At 49.8% G+C, this 19,535-nt stretch overlaps 1 protein-coding gene across 1 annotated transcript in view; it reads right to left on the bottom strand.

Annotated features, from left to right (window-relative positions):
- LOC120944247 (cytochrome P450 27C1) overlaps positions 1-9,067 on the bottom strand; it is a 45,499-nt gene extending 36,432 nt beyond the window's left edge. Inside the window, exon 1 of the mRNA XM_040358224.1 lies at positions 8,749-9,067. Coding sequence (XP_040214158.1) covers positions 8,749-8,988 — 240 coding nt within the window. The 5' untranslated portion in view covers positions 8,989-9,067. The remainder of the gene's footprint in view (positions 1-8,748) is intronic.
- Positions 9,068-19,535: the final 10,468 nt, after the last annotated feature.

Raw genomic sequence — 19,535 nt, 5'->3', positions numbered from 1 at the left:
GGGGGGACACCCAATACGGCGTAGAATATGTAAATGACTAGATACGCCGATTCACAAACGTACGTGCGCCCGTCGCAGTAAAGATACGCTGTTTACGCAAGGCGTTTTTCGGCATAAAGTTATTCCAACAAATAGCTGGCCTAGCCAATGTTAAGTATATGACCGTCGTTCCCGCGTCGAAATTTGAAAATTTTACGTTGTTTGCGTAACTCGTCCCGTGAATGGGGCTGGACGTAATTTACGTTCAAGTCGAAACCAATACGTCGTTGCGGCGTACTTTGGAGCAATGCACACTGGGACATGTACACGGAGGAGCATGTGCCGTTCGTAAATAACGTCAAACACGTTGGGTCACGAGTAATTTACATAAAACACGCCCCCCCCCCCCCATCCTGGGGCCGGCGCGCTTACGCCGGCCCCATTTACACTACCGTAAGTTAGGAGGCAAGTGCTTTGTGAATACAGTACTTGCCTCTCTGACTTAAGGCGGCGTAGCGTAAATACGATACGCCGCCTTAAAGATGCGGCGCCCTACCTGAATCTGGCTATAAATTTACAGCAGCGCCTGTTCAACAGGAGCAGGGTGCTACACATGGATGGTGAAAACCCCTCATAACTGGCACAGCAGGTCTGCAGACCCAGGAACTTAGTCTCAGAAAGAGACCGTCAGGGGGTTGAACTCTCCATAATCTACCAAACATTAAAATATCAGTTAAAAAAAAAAAAACACACACACACACACACACACACAAACAGCAAGGGGCCTGATCTGTCCCTCTGCTCTCTCCTCCAATCAGCATACCTGGATTTACTCCTTGTGCTGGGTCTTCTCCCGAGAGAAAGGAAAGAGAGAGAGAAAAAAAGAAAAAAAAAAAGAGAAAGAAAAAAAAAAAAGAGAAAGAAAAAAAAAAAAAAAAAGAGAAAGAAAAAAAAAAAAAAAGAGAAAGAAAAAAAAAAAAAGGAAGAAAAAAAAGAAAAAGAGAAAAAAAGAGAAAGAGAGAAAGAAAGAGGGTGAGAGTGAGTGTGAATGACAGGCAGCTGAAACAAGTCAGGTGCTTATGAATATTTTTTAAAAGCGAGTATTAATGGATACATTGTATTACTACGTTGTGTCTTTTTAATATCCATTAGGCTCCATTTGTGAATTTACATAGAATTCAATGGACCTGCATCCAAAAAACGCAAGTACCTCGTTTTGCATTTTTTTTTAACCTGTTTATAGCAGGTTGTTAAAGGAAATGTAAAAAAAAAAAAAAAAAAAAAAAAAAGGAAATCGCAGTAAACATGTCGAAAAACGCAACAAGCACTGCAAAAACGCTCAAAAGCAACATGCATTGGTGTGAATTAAGCCTAACTGGTAATTGTGCGGTTGTGCAACACTGTACCAAAAAGAAACTTGTATCTTTTTTTTTTTTATTGTCACACAAATAGAGCTTTTGGTGATTTTTGATCACCACTGGGTTTTTATTGTTTGCAATATAAGACTTAATTTCCACTGGCGTTTTTACAGCCACTTTTCTGAGCGTTTTTTTACAGCTTAAAAACACCTGTCTATGTTATTCTATGGCATCATGCCCACATAGGCGTTTTTGAGCTGTAAAAAAAAAACGCGGGACCAGGGCGTTCTGTGGCTCCAGCAATAGAGCTGTAAAAATGCCAGACATTGAAAAACGCTCAAAAACGCTACAGCGACGTTTTTGAGCACCAGCTCACAAAAAAAACATGGACAGGCGTTTTTAAGCTGTAAAAAAGGCTAAAAAAAATGTGACTGTAAAAACGCCAGTGGAAATTAAGCCTAAATTGAAAAAAAAAAAAAAAACTACACTTTTCAAATTGTTATTAATTCTTCCTTTTTTATTAAATAACATTTTGAAAGTTTTAGGTATTCCCCCCCCCCCCCCTTTTATATTGCAAACAGTAACAAAAAAAACTGTGGTGATCAAATATCACCAAAAGCTCCATTTGTGTGGCAATAATAAAAAAAAAGAAGATACAAATACATTTTGGGTACAGTGTTGCACAACCGCGCAATTACCAGTTAAAGTAGCGCAGTGCTGAATAGCAAATAGCCTGGTCATGGGGGGGGGGGGGGGTTTAACCTTCCTGAGCTGAAGTGGTTACAGTGTAAAAAAAATAAAAAATAAAACACACACCACACACACACACAAACGAGAAGCTCAACCTGATTGAGTGTTGGGAATCGCCACACAAAGGAGATTTGTCAGCAAGTAATCATCACGCAGCGCATAATAAGAATAAACAAATTATTATGGAAACTTTCATCCGGTAAACTGGGAATGAAAATGAATAAAGTGCTTCATGCAAAGTCCAGATTGGGAAGGATTAGCATGCGGTCGTCGTGCCTCTTTGGCTCGTTAGCGATCGTTTACAGAGTATCAGATTTAGCGGCGTTTACAAAGCAATTAACGAGAATTAGGCAGCTTTCTATAAAGCCCCAGCTCCAGTCGGAGGACAGAGGTGGACGGCGGTCCTGGAGGCTTCTTTGACCAAATAAGCTTTGGCTTCAAGATGGACACGGCCACCTTAAACACTTTGGGGTGGATTCAGGTAGGGGCGCGCAAAACTGCGGCGGCGTAACGTATGACATTTACGTTACGCGGCCGCAAATTTAACGGGCAAGTGCTTGATTCACAAAGCCTTTGCCTGTAAAGTTGCGGTGGCGTAGCGTAAAAGGGGCCGGCGTAAGCACGCGCAATTCAAATGATCCCGTAGGGGGCGTGGATCATTTAAATTAGGCGCGCTCCCGCGCCGTACTGCGCATGCGCCGTCCCCAAGATTTCCCAACATGCATTGCGGTAAATGACGTCGCAAGGACATCATTGGTTTCGACGTGAACGTAAATGGCGTCCAGCGCCATTCACGGACGACTTACGCAAACGACGTAAAATTTTGAAATTGCGACGCGGGAACGACGTCCATACTTAACATTGGCTGCGCCTCCTAATAGCAGGAGCAGCCTTACGGCGAAAACGACGTACGCAAACGACGTAAAAAACGACCGCCGGCACGTTTGTGAATCGGCGTAAGTAGGTCATTTGCATACTCTACACTGACAACTACGTGAGCGCCACCTAGCAGCCAGCGTCAGAATGCACCCCAAGATACGACGGCATAAGAGACTTATGCCAGTCGTATCTTAGGCTACAGTCGGCGTATCGAGCTTTCTGAATACAGAAAGTAGATACGCCGGCGTATCTATGGATACGCCTGCGTAATTGCTCTCTGAATCTACCCCTTTACATTTAGGCAGGGCCGATCCTAGGCAGGGTGCACAGGGTGCTTTGCACCCAGGTGCCTGCAGAGGTGGGGGCGCTGAAGTACCAGAGTTCTCCCCTCCTTACTTCTTTTCTTGTTTGTGTCGGTCCAGAACTAGTGTTGAGTCCCCCCCCCCCTCCACCCGCCAGTTTTACTTACCTGAGCCCTGGAAAGTCCCGCGTCGAGAATGCGCGCTTCCTTTTTCGGCTCTCCATTGGACAGATTGATAGCAGGCTAGCCATTGGCTCGCACTGCTGTCAATCAAATCCAATGAGGCGGGCGCCGTGTCATACACTCTGTGGCGGCTATGAACGCAGGACTCGGAAGTGCGCCCGCAAGGTAACCCCCCCCTTGGGAGAGGGCTTCCCAGAGGGGGTTATCTGATGTGGGGGGAGGAGCCAAGAGAGCCACAGAGGGACCCCAGAAAACATTGTTTAGGGCCACTCTGTGCAAAACAATCTGCTTAGTGGAGGCAAGTATGAATGTTTGTTATAAAAAAATAAAAAATAAATGCGAACCTTCAGTATCACTTTAACGTGACAAACAGTAACTGACATTTAAAATGTCAGCTTTGCGGCATTTAGCGGTAAAAAAAATAAATAAAATGATGGCGGTTCCAAACGGCTTACATTTACGAATGATGGAGGCCACTGATCATTGGGACCTTCAATGCTGCAGAAATGTTTGTTCCCTTCCCCCGATCTGTGGCCTCCATACAATCCTGTCCGAGGTCTACAGACACCTCCTTGGACTTCATGGCTCGGTTTGTGCTCTGACATGCACTGTCAACTGTGGGACCTTCTATAGACAGGGGTGTGCCTTTCCAAATCCTGTCCAATCAACTGAATTCATTCATTCAGTCAATTGGACTCCAATCAAGTTGTAAAACATCTCAAGGATGATCAGTGGAAACAGGAGGTGCGTTTTTTTTTTATTAATTTGCAAAGATTTCAAACCAAAATTCTTTCATGTGGTCATAATAGGGAATTGTTTGTATAATTTTGAGGAAAATAAATTTAAAGCGGAAAAAAAAAAAAAAAAAAAAAAAAAAAAAACACCCCAACAATACTTACCTCCACTGTGCAGTTCGTTTTGCACAGTGTGGCCCCGATCCTCCTCTGCTGGGATCCCACGCCGGCTCTTCTGGCTCCTCCCCCGCAATAGATAACCTCCTCTGGGAAGCTCTCTCCTGAGGGGGGTTACCTTGCGGGCGCGCTCCCATGTCATACACTCGGCGTCCATAGCCGCCAAATGTATGACTTGGCCCCGCCCCCCCTGTGGCCGTGTCACTGAATTTGATTGACAGCAGCAGGAGCCAATGGCTGTGCTGCCATCAGTCTATCCAATGAAGAGCCGAGAATCCGTGGGGGAGAATGACACCGGATCGTGCCCACGGAAGTTCGGGGCTCAGGTAAGTAAAACGAGGGGGTCAGACACTGCATAGGATGCACAAAGGGCTTATAACCCCTTAACCACTTAAGCCCCGGACCATATTGCTGGTCAAAGATCAGAGCACTTTTTGCGATTTGGCACTGCAACGTTTTAACTGACAATTGCGCGGTCGTGCGATGTGGCTCCCAAACAAAATTGGCGTCCTATTTTCCCCACAAATAGAGCTTTATTTTGGTGGTATTTGATCACCTCTGCGGTTTTTACGCTATAAACAAAAATAGAGCGACCATTTTGAAAAAAAAAATAATAATTTTTTTACTTTTTGCTATAATAAATATCCCCAAAATATATATAAAAAAAAAAAAAATGTCCTCAGTTTAGGCCGATACGTATTCTTCTACCTATTTTTGGGGGAAAAAAATCGCAATAAGCATTTATCGATTGGTTTGGGCAAAGATATAGCGTTTACAAAATAGGGGATAGTTTTATTGCATTTTTATTAATATTTTTTTACTAGTAATGGCGGCGATCTGCAATTTTTTTCCCGGTACTGCGACATTATGGCGGACACTTTTTGGGACCATTGGCATTTTTATAGCGATCAGTGCAATAAAAATGCATTGGATTACTATAAAAATGCCACTGGCAGGGAAGGGGTTAACACTAGGGGGCGGGGAAGGGGTAAAGTATGTTCTAACTGTAGGGGGGGGGGTGGCCTCACTAGGGGAAATAACAGATTGCTGTTCATACATTGTATGAACAGACGATCAGCATTTCTCCCCCCGACAGGACCGGGAGCTGTGTGTTTACACACACAGCTCCCGGTCCCCGCTCTGTAACAAGCGATCGCGTGTGCCCGGCGGTGATCGCGACCGCGGGAGTCAGAAGCGAGCGGGGTACGCACCCCTAGTGGTCGCTTTGCGAGGCGACGTAGAGCTACGGGCCAACCTGCCGCCGTAGAACTGCGGCGGCTGGTCGGCATGTAGTTAAAGCGGAGCTCCGCTGAAAAAAATATTAAAAGTCAGCAGCTACAAATACTGCAGCTGCTGACTTTTATTAGGACACTTACCTGTCCTGGAGTCCAGCGCCGTCCGCAGCAGAGGACGAGCGATCGCTCCTCACTCTGCTGCCCCTCCCGCCATCCTCGGTGAGGGAACCAGGAAGTGAAGCGCTCCGGCTTCACTGCCCGCATGCGCCGTAGGGAAACCGGGGGGTGACGTCATGCCCGCAGTCTGCCCGAGACTGTGTGGCCGGAAGCGGGTGCAAATACCTGTCTTTAGACAGGTATCTGCACCCCCCTTCCTCCTGAAAGGTGTCAAATGTGACACCGGAGGGGGGGGGGAGGGTTCCGATCAGCGGGAGTTCCACTTTAGGGTGGAGCTCCGCTTTAAATCCATTTTGGAATAAGGCTGCAACATAAAATGTGGAAAAAGTGAAGCGCTGTGAATACTTTTCGGATGCAATGAGGACTTGATTCACACCTATGCAGGTTGCGTTTTTCGCTAAACATCTTTCCTGCGATTTTTTTATTGCGATTTTGGAGGCAACTTGAAGCAATGCCTGTGTATTCTTAAAGGTCTATGGACCTCGAATCGCATCAGAGTTGGACCAAAACTAGCGCAGGTACAACTTTAAAGTCGCTGCGACTTGAAGCCACACAGATAGGAACGGTACTCTCGAGGTACGGCTCGCCATGCGACTTTTCAGTCTCAAGTTGCAGGACAAGTCGCACAAGTGGAAACGTAGCCTTATGCCTGCGTAAACACGATCGGATTCTCCGTCGGAAAAACCTTGGATGGTTGCGAGTGCTGGCGCCCCAAAAAAAAAAAAAAAAAAAAAAAAAAAAAAAAAAAACATGCCCTTTTCTAAACGCAATGGACTACCATGCATAGCAGCGAGCTGAATCGCATGCGTGTCGCCATCGTGCCATTGAACGCAATAATGCATCTGACGTGCGTAACCGCAACATATGAGGGATCGTTTCCCCTCCAAAGAAAAATAATTGAAGAAGTCTGGGCCGTACATTCAGTAACAGGCGTTCCCGCGCTCCGAAAAGCGTGAATCCCACCCAACATTTCCAGGCAGGGACCAGCAAACCGTCCAAACATCTGGCCGGCCAACATTGCGTCACTAATTGTATGCAATCCGATAATCCGCACAACCCACAGCGACCGTCCAACACGCTTTTCCTACACGCCTTATCGCTGGCGTACGGCGAAGCGTTCCTGGGAGCGCAAAACAAGAGAACGACGAACCATCGCCCAAAAACGAACAAAGAATGCGGAAAGATAACAAAGATTCCGGCAAAATTCCCAGATTTCCCCCCCTCCCCCCCCCAATACACTCCTCCATTCACAGGAGATGGGACGAGGAGCAACCAACACATTCACCCTCCACACCGGCCCCGCCCACACCACACGAGCGGGGCGTGACGTGCCGACAGGCCCCGCCCCTCGGTTGTATAACTTTGTATAAGAGCACGTGGAGGGAGAGGAGCCAAGACATTAACCCCCGAGGTGCCGGACTCAGATCTCCCCCCATAGGAAACCGCTGTGTGTTCTCATCCGGAGAAAACGTTACATTGTTGTTGTGCGACATCCGATACATTGTAATGGGAGAGCCCGACAATTCACATCAGCCCGGATGGGACATTGAATAAATCTGCCCCCCCCCCCATCCTTCATTACACCCCTCCCCCAGAACCCCCTAACCATCCTCTACACCCCTCCCCCCAATCCTTCATTACCCCCTAACCATCCTCTACACCCCCCCCCCAGCACCATTCCCATCTTAATCCCCCCCCCCAAAGCACCCCCTAACCATCCTTTACACCCCCCCCCCAAGCACCATTCCCAACTTAATCCCCCCCCCCCCCAAATTCCTCTTCCTATCTTTTAATATCCCCAGCATGCATCCCCCCCCCCATCCACTATCACACCCCCCTTCCCCAAAGCACCCCCTAACCATCCTTTACACCCCCCCCCAGCACCATTCCCAACTTAATCCCCCCCCAAATTCCTCTTCCTATCTTTTAATATCCCCAGCATGCATCCCCCCCCCCCCCCCATCCACTATCACATCCCCCTTCCCCAAAGCACCCCCTAACCATCCTCTACACACCCCCCCCCACATTCCGGTTTCAATCGTAATATCCCCAGCATGCATCCCCCCCATCCACTATCACACTCCCCCCCAAAGCACCCCCTAACTATCCTCTACACCCCCCCCAGTTCCTCTTTCAATCGTAATATCCCCAGCATGCCCCCCCTATCCTCTCTTTACCACCCCCCCCCCAAAAAAAAAAACTATCCTCTACCCCCAGCACCATTCCCATCGTTTAATTACCCCCCCCCCCACATTCCTATCTTGATATTCCCAGCATGCGCCCTCCCATCCTCTTATGCCCCCCCCCCCCCAACTATTACCCATCCTTTATTACCCCTCACATGACCCCCTCCCATCCTCTATTACACCCCCCCCCAGCATGACCCTCCCATCCTCTTATGCACAGCACCCCCGTCCCATCTTTTAACCCCCCCCCCCCAGCACCCTCCTATTACCCCCAAATATCACCCCTTCCAGCCTCAATTAAACCCAGCATCCCTAATCTATTACCCCCCCCAGCAACCCCCCTTTACCATCCTCTACAAACCCCCCCCCCCCCATTCTTTATTACCGACAGCACACCCTGCAATTCATTATCCCAGCACCCCCCCCCCCCCCCCTCTTATTTTATTATCCCCAGAACCCCATCCTATAATACTTCCACATTACCCATCAATCGATTATTACCCCCTCACATATCACTCCTCTCATCCTTTATTACCCCCCCACATAACCCATTAATCATTGATTACCCCCCCCCCCCCAATCGTATAAATCCCTCCCAGCACCCTCTCCCATTCATTACCCCATCATCCCCTTTGCACCTCCATTTCTCTGAGCTCCCCTTCTGACCACCAATCTGCCCCTTGTGACTGCAGATGCCCCCCCTAAACCCACCCCTGTGTGTTCATCCTCCTCCAGGAGGTGCAAGTCCTCCCAGTTTCTTTGATGTCCCATATTTCCCCTCCTCCCTACCTGGATCTCATGGATGCGGCTGAATCCATCCCTCCAGAAGAACTCCAGCAGGTTGCGGAGGGTGCTGGGTCCGGGCATCTCCTTCAGGTCCCTGGGTCCAGCTGCAGCCCCCTCCTGGGGCAATGCCCTCTGCCCTTCCACCACCCCGGCAGCGAGCCTCTGCGCCCCCCTCCTCAGCTCACTGTCCAGCCTGGTGGCCCTGAACCCCAGCAGACCCTTCGCCTTCATCATCCTCATCATCCTCCTCTGTGCCTGCTGAGCAAACAACTGCCAGAGCCTCAGCTTCCACCTTTATCCAGCCGGGCCTCCTCCTCCCCTGGAGGCTGGAGCAGGGGGGGTGGTCACAGAGCTGCAATCAATGGCTTCATGTGTTTTATCAAATGAGGGGGGTCAGTGCAGACCAGACCCCCCCATCCTGTACATGGCACCCCCGCCCCCTCCTCCTCCTCACCTAGGGGGGGCATTGCCAGCTGTTAACCCCTTAGGGGCTCCTTGTGAGTCTAAAACCTTCCAGCCCTGAACTTGCCTCCCCCCACCCAACCAAATGAGTTCCTTTTGTTTCAGCTAATTGTCTGCATTAACCCCTTCATGGTCAGATCTGTCCGGACTGTTCAGGAAAGAGCCGCCGCTCTGCCACACTTTGCGGCAAAATGCAAAATTCGAACGTTTTCTAGAAGGAGAGCACAGCGTCGCAAGGTTGTTTGTCACAGGACAAGATCGACTCCTATTGGGGCCCATTCATGGCTACGCAACACGCTTCTGTGTGACTTGGGCGCGTTTTTGGGTGCAATAATGCACATTTTTTAGCCGTCATAGGCTTCAATGGGAGCGCATGGAAAACGCATGAAATGCAGACGCAGAGCTGTGCCCCCGGCCGTAGTTCCATTCACATCGGTGCGCTTTGTCACGCTTTTTTGGTTGTTGCAGGACAATAAAAGTCCCATATGAAGTCGCACTTGTGCGACTTGTCATGCGAAATCCACAGCGCATGCGCGTGTTAAAATGTAACCCCGGATCATGTGATCGATCAATGAAAAAAGGTATCGTTTATTGTGTTATCGAATGATAATGTTGATAAATTGGCAACGTGTATCGATACAATGATGGTGTATATGACATCCAACAGATCTTTAGAAATCCGACCTTTTTTTTTCTTCGATTTTCTAACTGTGTATGGCCAGCATTAGACGAAAGGATCGGTTCCACCAAAAAACGAATTCACGGGATGATTTACTGTAACTGGAAACTAGAGTTTCGATTCAAAGGGCCGTTCCACCCAACTTTCATTTTGGAGCATAGACGGAGCGCGGTGGGCTGGGCTGCCCCCGGGTTCAATGGGTGTCTCCTGACAAATGTCTCCTATCCGCCTTCAATTCAATATCCCACCACAAGGGGTTGTGCTGCCGATCAGGCGGTTTTGCCAGCTTTTCAGCTTTTGAACATTAGCTCGGTGTTCTTGGTGCCGGAGATCCGGAGTCACAATCCTTTCCCTCTATAATTTTGCAACAAATGTTGCACGCTGTTCATAACCTCAACTCAGTTTGCAACCTCAACACCAAACTCAGCCTCAACGCCAACCTCAACGCCAACCTCAACCTCAACACCAACCTCAACACCAACCTCAACACCAAACAACCTCAACGCCAACCTCAACACCAACCTCAACACCAACCTCAACACCAACCTCAAGCTCAACCTCAACACCAACACCAACCTCAACACCAACCTCAACACCAACCTCAACACCAACCTCAACACCAACACCAACCTCAACACCAACCTCAACACCAACCTCAACACCAAACAACCTCAACGCCAACCTCAACACCAACCTCAACACCAACCTCAACACCAACCTCAAGCTCAACCTCAACACCAACACCAACCTCAACACCAACCTCAACACCAACCTCAACACCAACCTCAACACCAACCTCAAGCTCAACCTCAACACCAACCTCAACACCAACCTCAACACCAAACTCAACCTCAACGCCAACCTCAACACCAACCTCAACACCAACCTCAACACCAACCTCAACACCAACCTCAACCTCAACACCAAACTCAACCTCAACGCCAACCTCAACACCAACCTCAAGCTCAACCTCAACACCAACCTCAACACCAACCTCAACACCAAACTCAACCTCAACGCCAACCTCAACACCAACCTCAACACCAAACTCAACCTCAACGCCAACCTCAACACCAACCTCAAGCTCAACCTCAACACCAACCTCAACACCAACACCAACCTCAACACCAAACTCAACCTCAACCTCAACACCAAACTCAACCTCAACGCCAACCTCAACACCAACATCAAGCTCAACACCAACCTCAACACCAACCTCAATCTCAACACCAACCTCAAGCTCAACCTCAATCTCAACACAAACCTCAACCTCAACACCAACCTCAACACCAACCTCAACCTCAACATTACACTAGCTTAACCTATTTAGAAATTAAAAAAATGAACCTTTACAACCCCTTTAAGGCTTCAGATAAAAAGAAAACACCCCCCACCCCCAATATTTACTCCCATCCCCCAATAGTTGCTCCCACCCATTCATAGTTGTGTAGCGCCCCCTTACTTTCAGTATGAGCACTACGCACTTCACCCACTCCAGCAAGAGTGGCGACGAGTTACAAATTGGTATTATATAGAGCAGGACTGCTCCATTAATATCCAGGCCTGATACTGCAAGGTTTCTCTCTCTCTTTCTTCATCAACCTTGTCCTTCCCATTTGATGTTGATGTTGGCCTGGAAATAATGCATTGAAAAAAAAAAACCTTTATTCACTGTCTGGACCTTCGCTCACTGTTTTGTTTCTACTATTGCACCCCTGGGCCACATTATGGTAACTCAATATGCCGATCCCAAAAACAAACCAGCGGCTCCTGCGGGGGTAGCGCTACAGTTGTAACACTATTTTTTATCCACTAAGTCTGCCATCAAGTGGTCAAACACGGAACCTCTGGCAGAAGTAGAGTCTCTGGAAGTGAGTGTCTCTCACTGATGAGTGCTTGGGGCAATGTAGCAGGAAGTGTTCCTCATCCTCCGGGACCCCCTGGTCACATTGTAGCAGGAAGTGTTCCTCATCCTCCGGGACCCCCTGGTCACAATGTAGCAGGAAGTGTTCCTCATCCTCCGGGACCCCCTGGTCACATTGTAGCAGGAAGTGTTCCTCATCCTCCGGGACCCCCTGGTCACATTGTAGCAGGAAGTGTTCCTCATCCTCCGGGACCCCCTGGTCACATTGTAGCAGGAAGTGTTCCTCATCCTCCGGGACCCCCTGGTCACAATGTAGCAGGAAGTGTTCCTCATCCTCCGGGACCCCCTGGTCACATTGTAGCAGGAAGTGTTCCTCATCCTCCGGGACCCCCTGGTCACATTGTAGCAGGAAGTGTTCCTCATCCTCCGGGACCCCCTGGTCACATTGTAGCAGGAAGTGTTCCTCATCCTCCGGGACCCCCTGGTCACAATGTAGCAGGAAGTGTTCCTCATCCTCCGGGACCCCCTGGTCACATTGTAGCAGGAAGTGTTCCTCATCCTCCGGGACCCCCTGGTCACATTGTAGCAGGAAGTGTTCCTCATCCTCCGGGACCCCCTGGTCACATTGTAGCAGGAAGTGTTCCTCATCCTCCGGGACCCCCTGGTCACAATGTAGCAGGAAGTGTTCCTCATCCTCCGGGACCCCCTGGTCACATTGTAGCAGGAAGTGTTCCTCATCCTCCGGGACCCCCTGGTCACATTGTAGCAGGAAGTGTTCCTCATCCTCCGGGACCCCCTGGTCACATTGTAGCAGGAAGTGTTCCTCATCCTCCGGGACCCCCTGGTCACATTGCTGGCACAGTCTCCTCTCCCTGGGCTTGTAGGTCTGTCTGTGCCGTCCTAGTTCGACTTCAAGGTTGTGGGCTCTCAGTCTGCACAGGCTCATTGTCTGTCTGTCTTTGGGGTCTTCTAGCACCTCCAGGTATTATTATTATTATACAGGATTTATATAGCGCCAACAGTTTGTGCAGCGCTTTAGGTACGGGGCCAGTTTGTAGTCTCTCTGCAGTGACTAGTAAACAGTCTCTCCCTTTCTCTCCCTCCCCCTTCTTCCCCTCTCTCTCTCCCTCCATCTATTTCCCTCTCTCTCCCCCTCCCTCTCCCTCTCCATTTCTCTTCCCCTCTCTCCCTCCATCTATCTCCCTCTCTCCCTCCATCTCTCTCTCCCTCCCCTCTCTTCTTTCATTGATCTCCTTCTCTGTCTCTCCCTTCCTCTCTCTCTCTCCATTCATCTATCTCCCTCCCTCTCCCCTCTCCTCCTCTCTCTCTCCTTCCATCTATCGCCCTCTCTCACCTTTTCTCTCATCCTCTCTCCACCTCTCCCCTCTCTCTCCCCCCTCCTTCTGTCTCTCTCCCTCTCCTTCTTCATCTCTCCCCCTCTCTCTCTCTCCCCCTCGCTCTTCTCTATCTCCCTTTCTGTATCATGTCCGCAGTCTCTAAACCCTCTCTTGTATCATGTCCGCAGTCTCTGACCCTCTCCTGTATCATGTCTGCAGTCTCTGACCTTCTCCAGTATCATGTCCGCAGTCTCTGACCCTCTCCTGTATCATGTCCGTAGTCTCTGACCTTCTCCTGTATCATGTCTGCAGTCTCTGACCTTCTCCTGTATCATGTCTGCAGTCTCTGACCCTCTCCAGTATCATGTCCACAGTCTCTGACCCTCTCCTGTATCATGTCCGCAGCCTCTGACCATCTCCTGTATCATGTCCGCAGTCTCTGAACCTCTCCTGTATCATGTCCGCAGTCTCTGACCCTCTCTTGTATTATGTCTGCAGTCTCTGACCCTCTCCTGTATCATGCCCGCAGTCTCTGACCCTCTCCTGTATCATGTCTGCAGTCTCTGACCTTCTCCTGTATCATGTCTGCAGTCTCTGACCCTCTCCAGTATCATGTCCACAGTCTCTGACCCTCTCCTGTATCATGTCCGCAGTCTCTGACCCTCTCCTGTATCACGTCCGCAGTCTCTGACCCTCTCCTGTATCATGTCCGCAGTCTCTGACCCTCTCCTGTATCATGTCCGCAGTCTCTGACCCTCTCCTGTATCATGTCCGCAGTCTCTGACCCTCTCCTGTATCATGTCCGTAGTCTCTGACCCTCTCTTGTATTATGTCTGCAGTCTCTGACCCTCTCCTGTATCATGTCTGCAGTCTCTAAACCCTCTCCTGTATCATGTCCGCAGTCTCTGACCTTCTCCTGTATCATGTCTGCAGTCTCTGACCCTCTCCAGTATCATGTCCACAGTCTCTGACCCTCTCCTGTATCATGTCCGCAGTCTCTGACCCTCTCCTGTATCATGTCCGCAGTCTCTGACCCTCTCCTGTATCATGTCCGCAGTCTCTGACCCTCTCTTGTATCATGTCTGCAGTCTCTGACCCTCTCCTGTATCATATCTGCAGTCTCTGACCCTCTCCTGTATCATGTCCGCAGTCTCTGACCCTCTCCTGTATCATGTCCGCAGTCTCTGACCCTCTCCTGTATCATATCTGCAGTCTCTGACCCTCTCCTGTATCATGTCCGCAGTCTCTGACCCTCTCCTGTATCATGTCCGCAGTCTCTGACCCTCTCCTGTATCATGTCCGCAGTCTCTGACCCTCTCTTGTATTATGTCTGCAGTCTCTGACCATCTCCTGTATCATGTCTGCAGTCTCTGACCCTCTCCTGTATCATGTCCGCAGTCTCTGACCCTCTCCTGTATCATGTCCGCAGTCTCTGTCCCTCTCCTGTATCATGTCTGCGGTCTCTGACCCTCTCCTGTATCATGTCCGCAGTCTCTGACCCTCTCTTGTATTATGTCTGCAGTCTCTGACCCTCTCCTGTATCATGTCCAAGTCTCTGACCCTCTCCTGTATCATGTCCGCAGTCTCTGACCCTCTCCTGTATGATGTCCGCAGTCTCTGACCCTCTCCTGTATTATGTCCGTAGTCTCTGACCATCTCCTGTATCATGTCTGCAGTCTCTGACCCTCTCCTGTATTATGTCCGTAGTCTCTGACCATCTCCTGTATCATGTCTGCAGTCTCTGACCCTCTCCTGTATCATGTCCGCAGTCTCTGACCCTCTCCTGTATCATGTCTGCAGTCTCGGACCCTCTCTTGTATCATGTCCGCAGTCTCTGACCCTCTCCTGTATCATGTCCGCAGTCTCTGACCCTCTCCTGTGTCATGTCCGCAGTCTCTGACCCTCTCCTGTATCATGTCCGCAGTCTCTGACCCTCTCCTGTGTCATGTCTGCAGTCTCTGACCCTCTCCTGTGTCATGTCTGCAGTCTCTGACCCTCTCCTGTATCATGTCTGCAGTCTCTGACCCTCTCCTGTGTCATGTCTGCAGTCTCTGACCCTCTCCTGTATCATGTCCGCAGTCTCTGACCCTCTCCTGTATCATGTCCGCGGTCTCTGACCCTCTCCTGTATCATGTCCGCAGTCTCTGACCCTCTCCTGTATCATGTCCGCGGTCTCTGACCCTCTCTTGTATCATGTCTGCAGTCTCTGACCCTCTCCTGTATCATGTTTGCAGTCTCTGACCATCTCCTGTATCATGTTTGCAGTCTCTGACCCTCTCCTGTATCATGCCCGCATTCTCTGACCCTCTCCTGTATCATGTCTGCAGCCAAGATAACACAGATAAAGGAAAAAAAAACTCAATAGCGCAGTTATACAGTTATATGAAGTCACAAGGTAAAATAATCCAAATATGGGAGGACCACTTGTTGAATGGCTGTAGCTCTTTCAGCAGAGTATTGGATGGTCTCTGTGCGCCAGAACAAACATAAAAGCAGAAGGCGCCACCATCTAATGCCGCGTACACACGATCGGATTTCACTTCTGAAAAACCTTGGATGTTTTTTCTGACGGAATTCCGCTCAAGCTTGGCTTGCATACACACGGTAATAAGAAAAAATATACTGCGCTCGTTTGAAAATAAAAAGTGGAAAAAAAGCTGCAACCAAAAAGTGTTATACTACACCAAACAATTTGTAAACGGAGAGAAAGTCGCGCTAATAAAGCATAATAGGTGCTGTGTGCTGAAAACAGCAGACCCCAAGATAATAGAACAAATGATGAAGACTTAGGCTGCATTCACATCTAGACGGACGAAATCGCGGCGTTTTGTCACCGCAAATCGCGGTAAAAATAGCGGCGTTTTGTACCGCGATTTGCGGCGACAAAACGCGGGTATTGTCCGCCTAGATGTGCCCCAAGATGACCCCCTCTATGGAGATGATTGCCATCTCCTAGCCGAACGCTCGAAGACGCCTGAAAAAAAGGTCCGGGACCTTTTTTCACGCCGCAGGCGACAGGCGTTCGGCGTGGAGATGTGAACCATCTCCATAGAGGGACATGTATTTCCAGCCCTCTGGCGGCAGAGGCGTAGCGCTACAGGCGTAAAAACGCCTAGATGTGAATGGGGTCTTATAAGTGAATATACTGGTCAGTAATTATATCAAAGGTGATACATTAATATAAAAAATACATGTGAACATCAATGAACAGTGGCAAATGATCCGTCATCCAATGTAGAGTCCACCGTAAAGGAAAGAAAGTTCGTAACTAGGGTTGTCCCGGTACCAATTTTTTTGAACTGAGTACAAGTACCGATACCGGTACTCGCCGATACCGAATACCGATACTTTTTTTAAAATGTGTCCCCAAATGCAGCCATGCGCCCCCACAAATGCAGCCACGTCCCCCACATATGCAGCCACGTCCCCCCACATATGCAGCCATGTCCCCCCACATATGCAGCCAAGTCCCCCCACATATGCAGCCATGTCCCCCCTATATGCAGCCATGTGCCCCCACAAATGCAGCCACATCCCCCACATATGCAGCCATGTCCCCCCACATATGCAGCCATTTCCCCCCCACATATGCAGCCATGTCCCCCCACATATGCAGCCATGTCCCCCCTATATGCAGCCATGTCCCCCCTATATGCAGCCATGTCCCCCCTATATGCAGCCATGTCCCCCCTATATGCAGCCATATCCCCCATAAATCCAGCCATGTCCCCCATAAATCCAGCCATGTCCCCCCTATATGCAGCCATGTCCCCCCTATATGCAGCCATGTCCCCCCTATATGCAGCCATGTCCCCCCTATATGCAGCCATGTCCCCCATAAATCCAGCCATGTCCCCCCTATATGCAGCCATGTCCCCCCTATATCCAGCCATGTCCCCCCTATATGCAGCCATGTCCCCCCTATATGCAGCCATGTCCCCCCTATATCCAGCCATGTCCCCCCTATATGCAGCCATGTCCCCCCACATATGCAGCCATGTCCCCCCACATATGCAGCCATGTCCCCCCTATATGCAGCAATGTCCCCCATAAATCCAGCCATGTCCCCCCTATATGCAGCCATGTCCCCCCTATATGCAGCCATGTCCCCCCCATATGCAGCCATGTCCCCCCTATATGCAGCCATGTCCCCCCCATATGCAGCCATGTCCCCCCTATATGCAGCCATGTCCCCCCTATATTCAGCCATGTCCCCCCTATATCCAGCCATGTCCCCCCTATATCCAGCCATGTCCCCCTATACCTTGATGCCGCCGCCGCATGGGTTAAACAGCGTGCGGGGAACATCACAGCTTTCATTTGAATAGCTGTAGTATTCCCGCTGCGCCGCGTATAGACACTCCCCCTTCCTCGGGATTGGACAGATCCCGAGCAAGGGAGAGTGTCTATACGCGGCACAGCGGGAATACTACAGCTATTCAAATGAAAGCTGTGATATTCCCCGCACGCTGTTTAACCCATGCGGCGGCGGCGTTGTTGCGGTATGCGACGGGGTCGGCGGCGGCATTCGCTGCGGCGGCAGCGGCAGGGGGGGGTGGGTGTCTAGTTTTTCAAGTATTCTATTTAGGTATCGGGGGTATTTGCGGGAGTACAAGTACTACTGCAAATACTCGGTATCGGTCCCGATACCGATACTGGTATCGGTATCGGGACAACCCTATTCGTAATAAATAGTTTCCCAAGTGAAAAGGTCAACGAAGCATCCCAGGAAAAAGGTGATGAGAACGGCACTTCCACCAAGATCACACACTGCCTCTTACCGAATTTGAATGATCTCTAAATTATAGGAGATCGCATACAGCATGAAACGATGATATCTTAGGCCTCGTACAGACCAATCGAACATGTCCGATGAAAACGGTCCGCGGACCGGTTTCATCAGACATGTCCGCTCGGAGATTTCGCTCTGATGGCTGTACACACCATCAAACCGAAATCCGCGCGGACAGACAGCGCGGTGACGTGGCGGTGATGTTGACGCCGCCACGTCACCAAACCAGGAAGTAAAATACTTCCACGCATGCGTCGAATCCATTCGACGCATGCGGAAGATATCTGTCCGCTGGTTAGGTGTACTAACCAGCGGACATGTCCGCCGGACAGCTTTCCAGCGGACATGTTTCTTGGCATGCTAAGAAACATTTGTCCGCTGGAAACCTGTCCGCTAGCCTGTACACGCGATCGGATCTGTCCCCTGAAACTGGTCCGCGGACCAGTTTCAGCGGACGTGTCCGGTCGTGTGTACGAGGCCTCAGAGAAGATTATCCAGCTCGGGATGATCGGAAGCTGGATGGTCTCAATCGATATGCCAACACGAGATGTATATGGAAAGGAAGAGGGGACTCACATAGTGTAAAATCCTCGAGTTTAATGTATAAAAAAAGGAATTGCACTTACATCAGGTCAATGAATAAAACGCATTCAGTAAATCAAGCCGGCCAGCTCTTAAACAAAACGCCTGTATCTTCCGGGTCGGATCACAATGCGCGGTGACGTCAGAACGTCACTCATAGGCGCCACTCATGGGCACTCATAGGTGCCACTGATGGGTACTTATGGGTAGGGTGGCATTGATAGGTTGTACGGATGGGCACTGATAGGCATGAATAGGCACTGAGAGGTGGCACTGATGGTGGACACTGATGGATGGCATAGCTGGGCATCACTTTTCTGTACTGATCCATACAGTTGCCAGTCAGTGGCCATTTGTGGGCACTGATTGTCATGTAGTGAGCATATTTTTTTTGTATGTTAATGACCATGGGGTACATACATGGCCATCCACATGCTGGGAGCTTCCCTGGTGGTCCTGGCGGCTCCCCTGGTAGTTCAGTGTGGGCATCCGCGGGGGGGCTGCTCTGATAAACATTTAGCGCAGACCCCCTGTCAGGAGAGCCACCGATCGGCTCTCCTCTACTCGCGTCTGTCAGACGCGAGTGAGGAAAAGCCATTCAACGGCTCTTCCTGTTTACATCTTGATCAGCCGTGATTGGACACGACGGATCACGTGGTAAAGAGCCTCCGTCGGAAGCTCTTTACCGAGATCGGTGTGTAGCGGTGTGTCAGACTGACACACTGTACCACGGATCGCCACGATACGCGCCCCCACGGGCGCGCGGCGGCTGGTATCCAGATGGATGTCATATGACGCCCAGTCAGGACGTCATATGGTTTAGGGCCAGTACACCCTTTAGTAGTTGCAATGTTAATTTGGCAGACTCCAAGACTTCTATAGGCAGACAGCAATGCAGAGGAAGACATCCAGCAAGACACCACGTCTCTATGAGTAGTACCGCTTTCTCCTATGGCAAGTTGGCAACAATCTTGAAACCGTTTCTAGCAAAGGTCGTAATGAACTTATTCACTTCTTGTGAATGTCCTATTGTAGATCTTCACTCAACGGAGCTCTCAGTCTTTCACTAGACTT

The sequence above is a fragment of the Rana temporaria genome, chromosome 6 (assembly GCF_905171775.1).
Source record: "Rana temporaria chromosome 6, aRanTem1.1, whole genome shotgun sequence".
Classification (NCBI taxonomy): Eukaryota; Metazoa; Chordata; class Amphibia; order Anura; family Ranidae; genus Rana; species Rana temporaria.
This window is presented reverse-complemented; position numbering and strand designations above follow the sequence as displayed.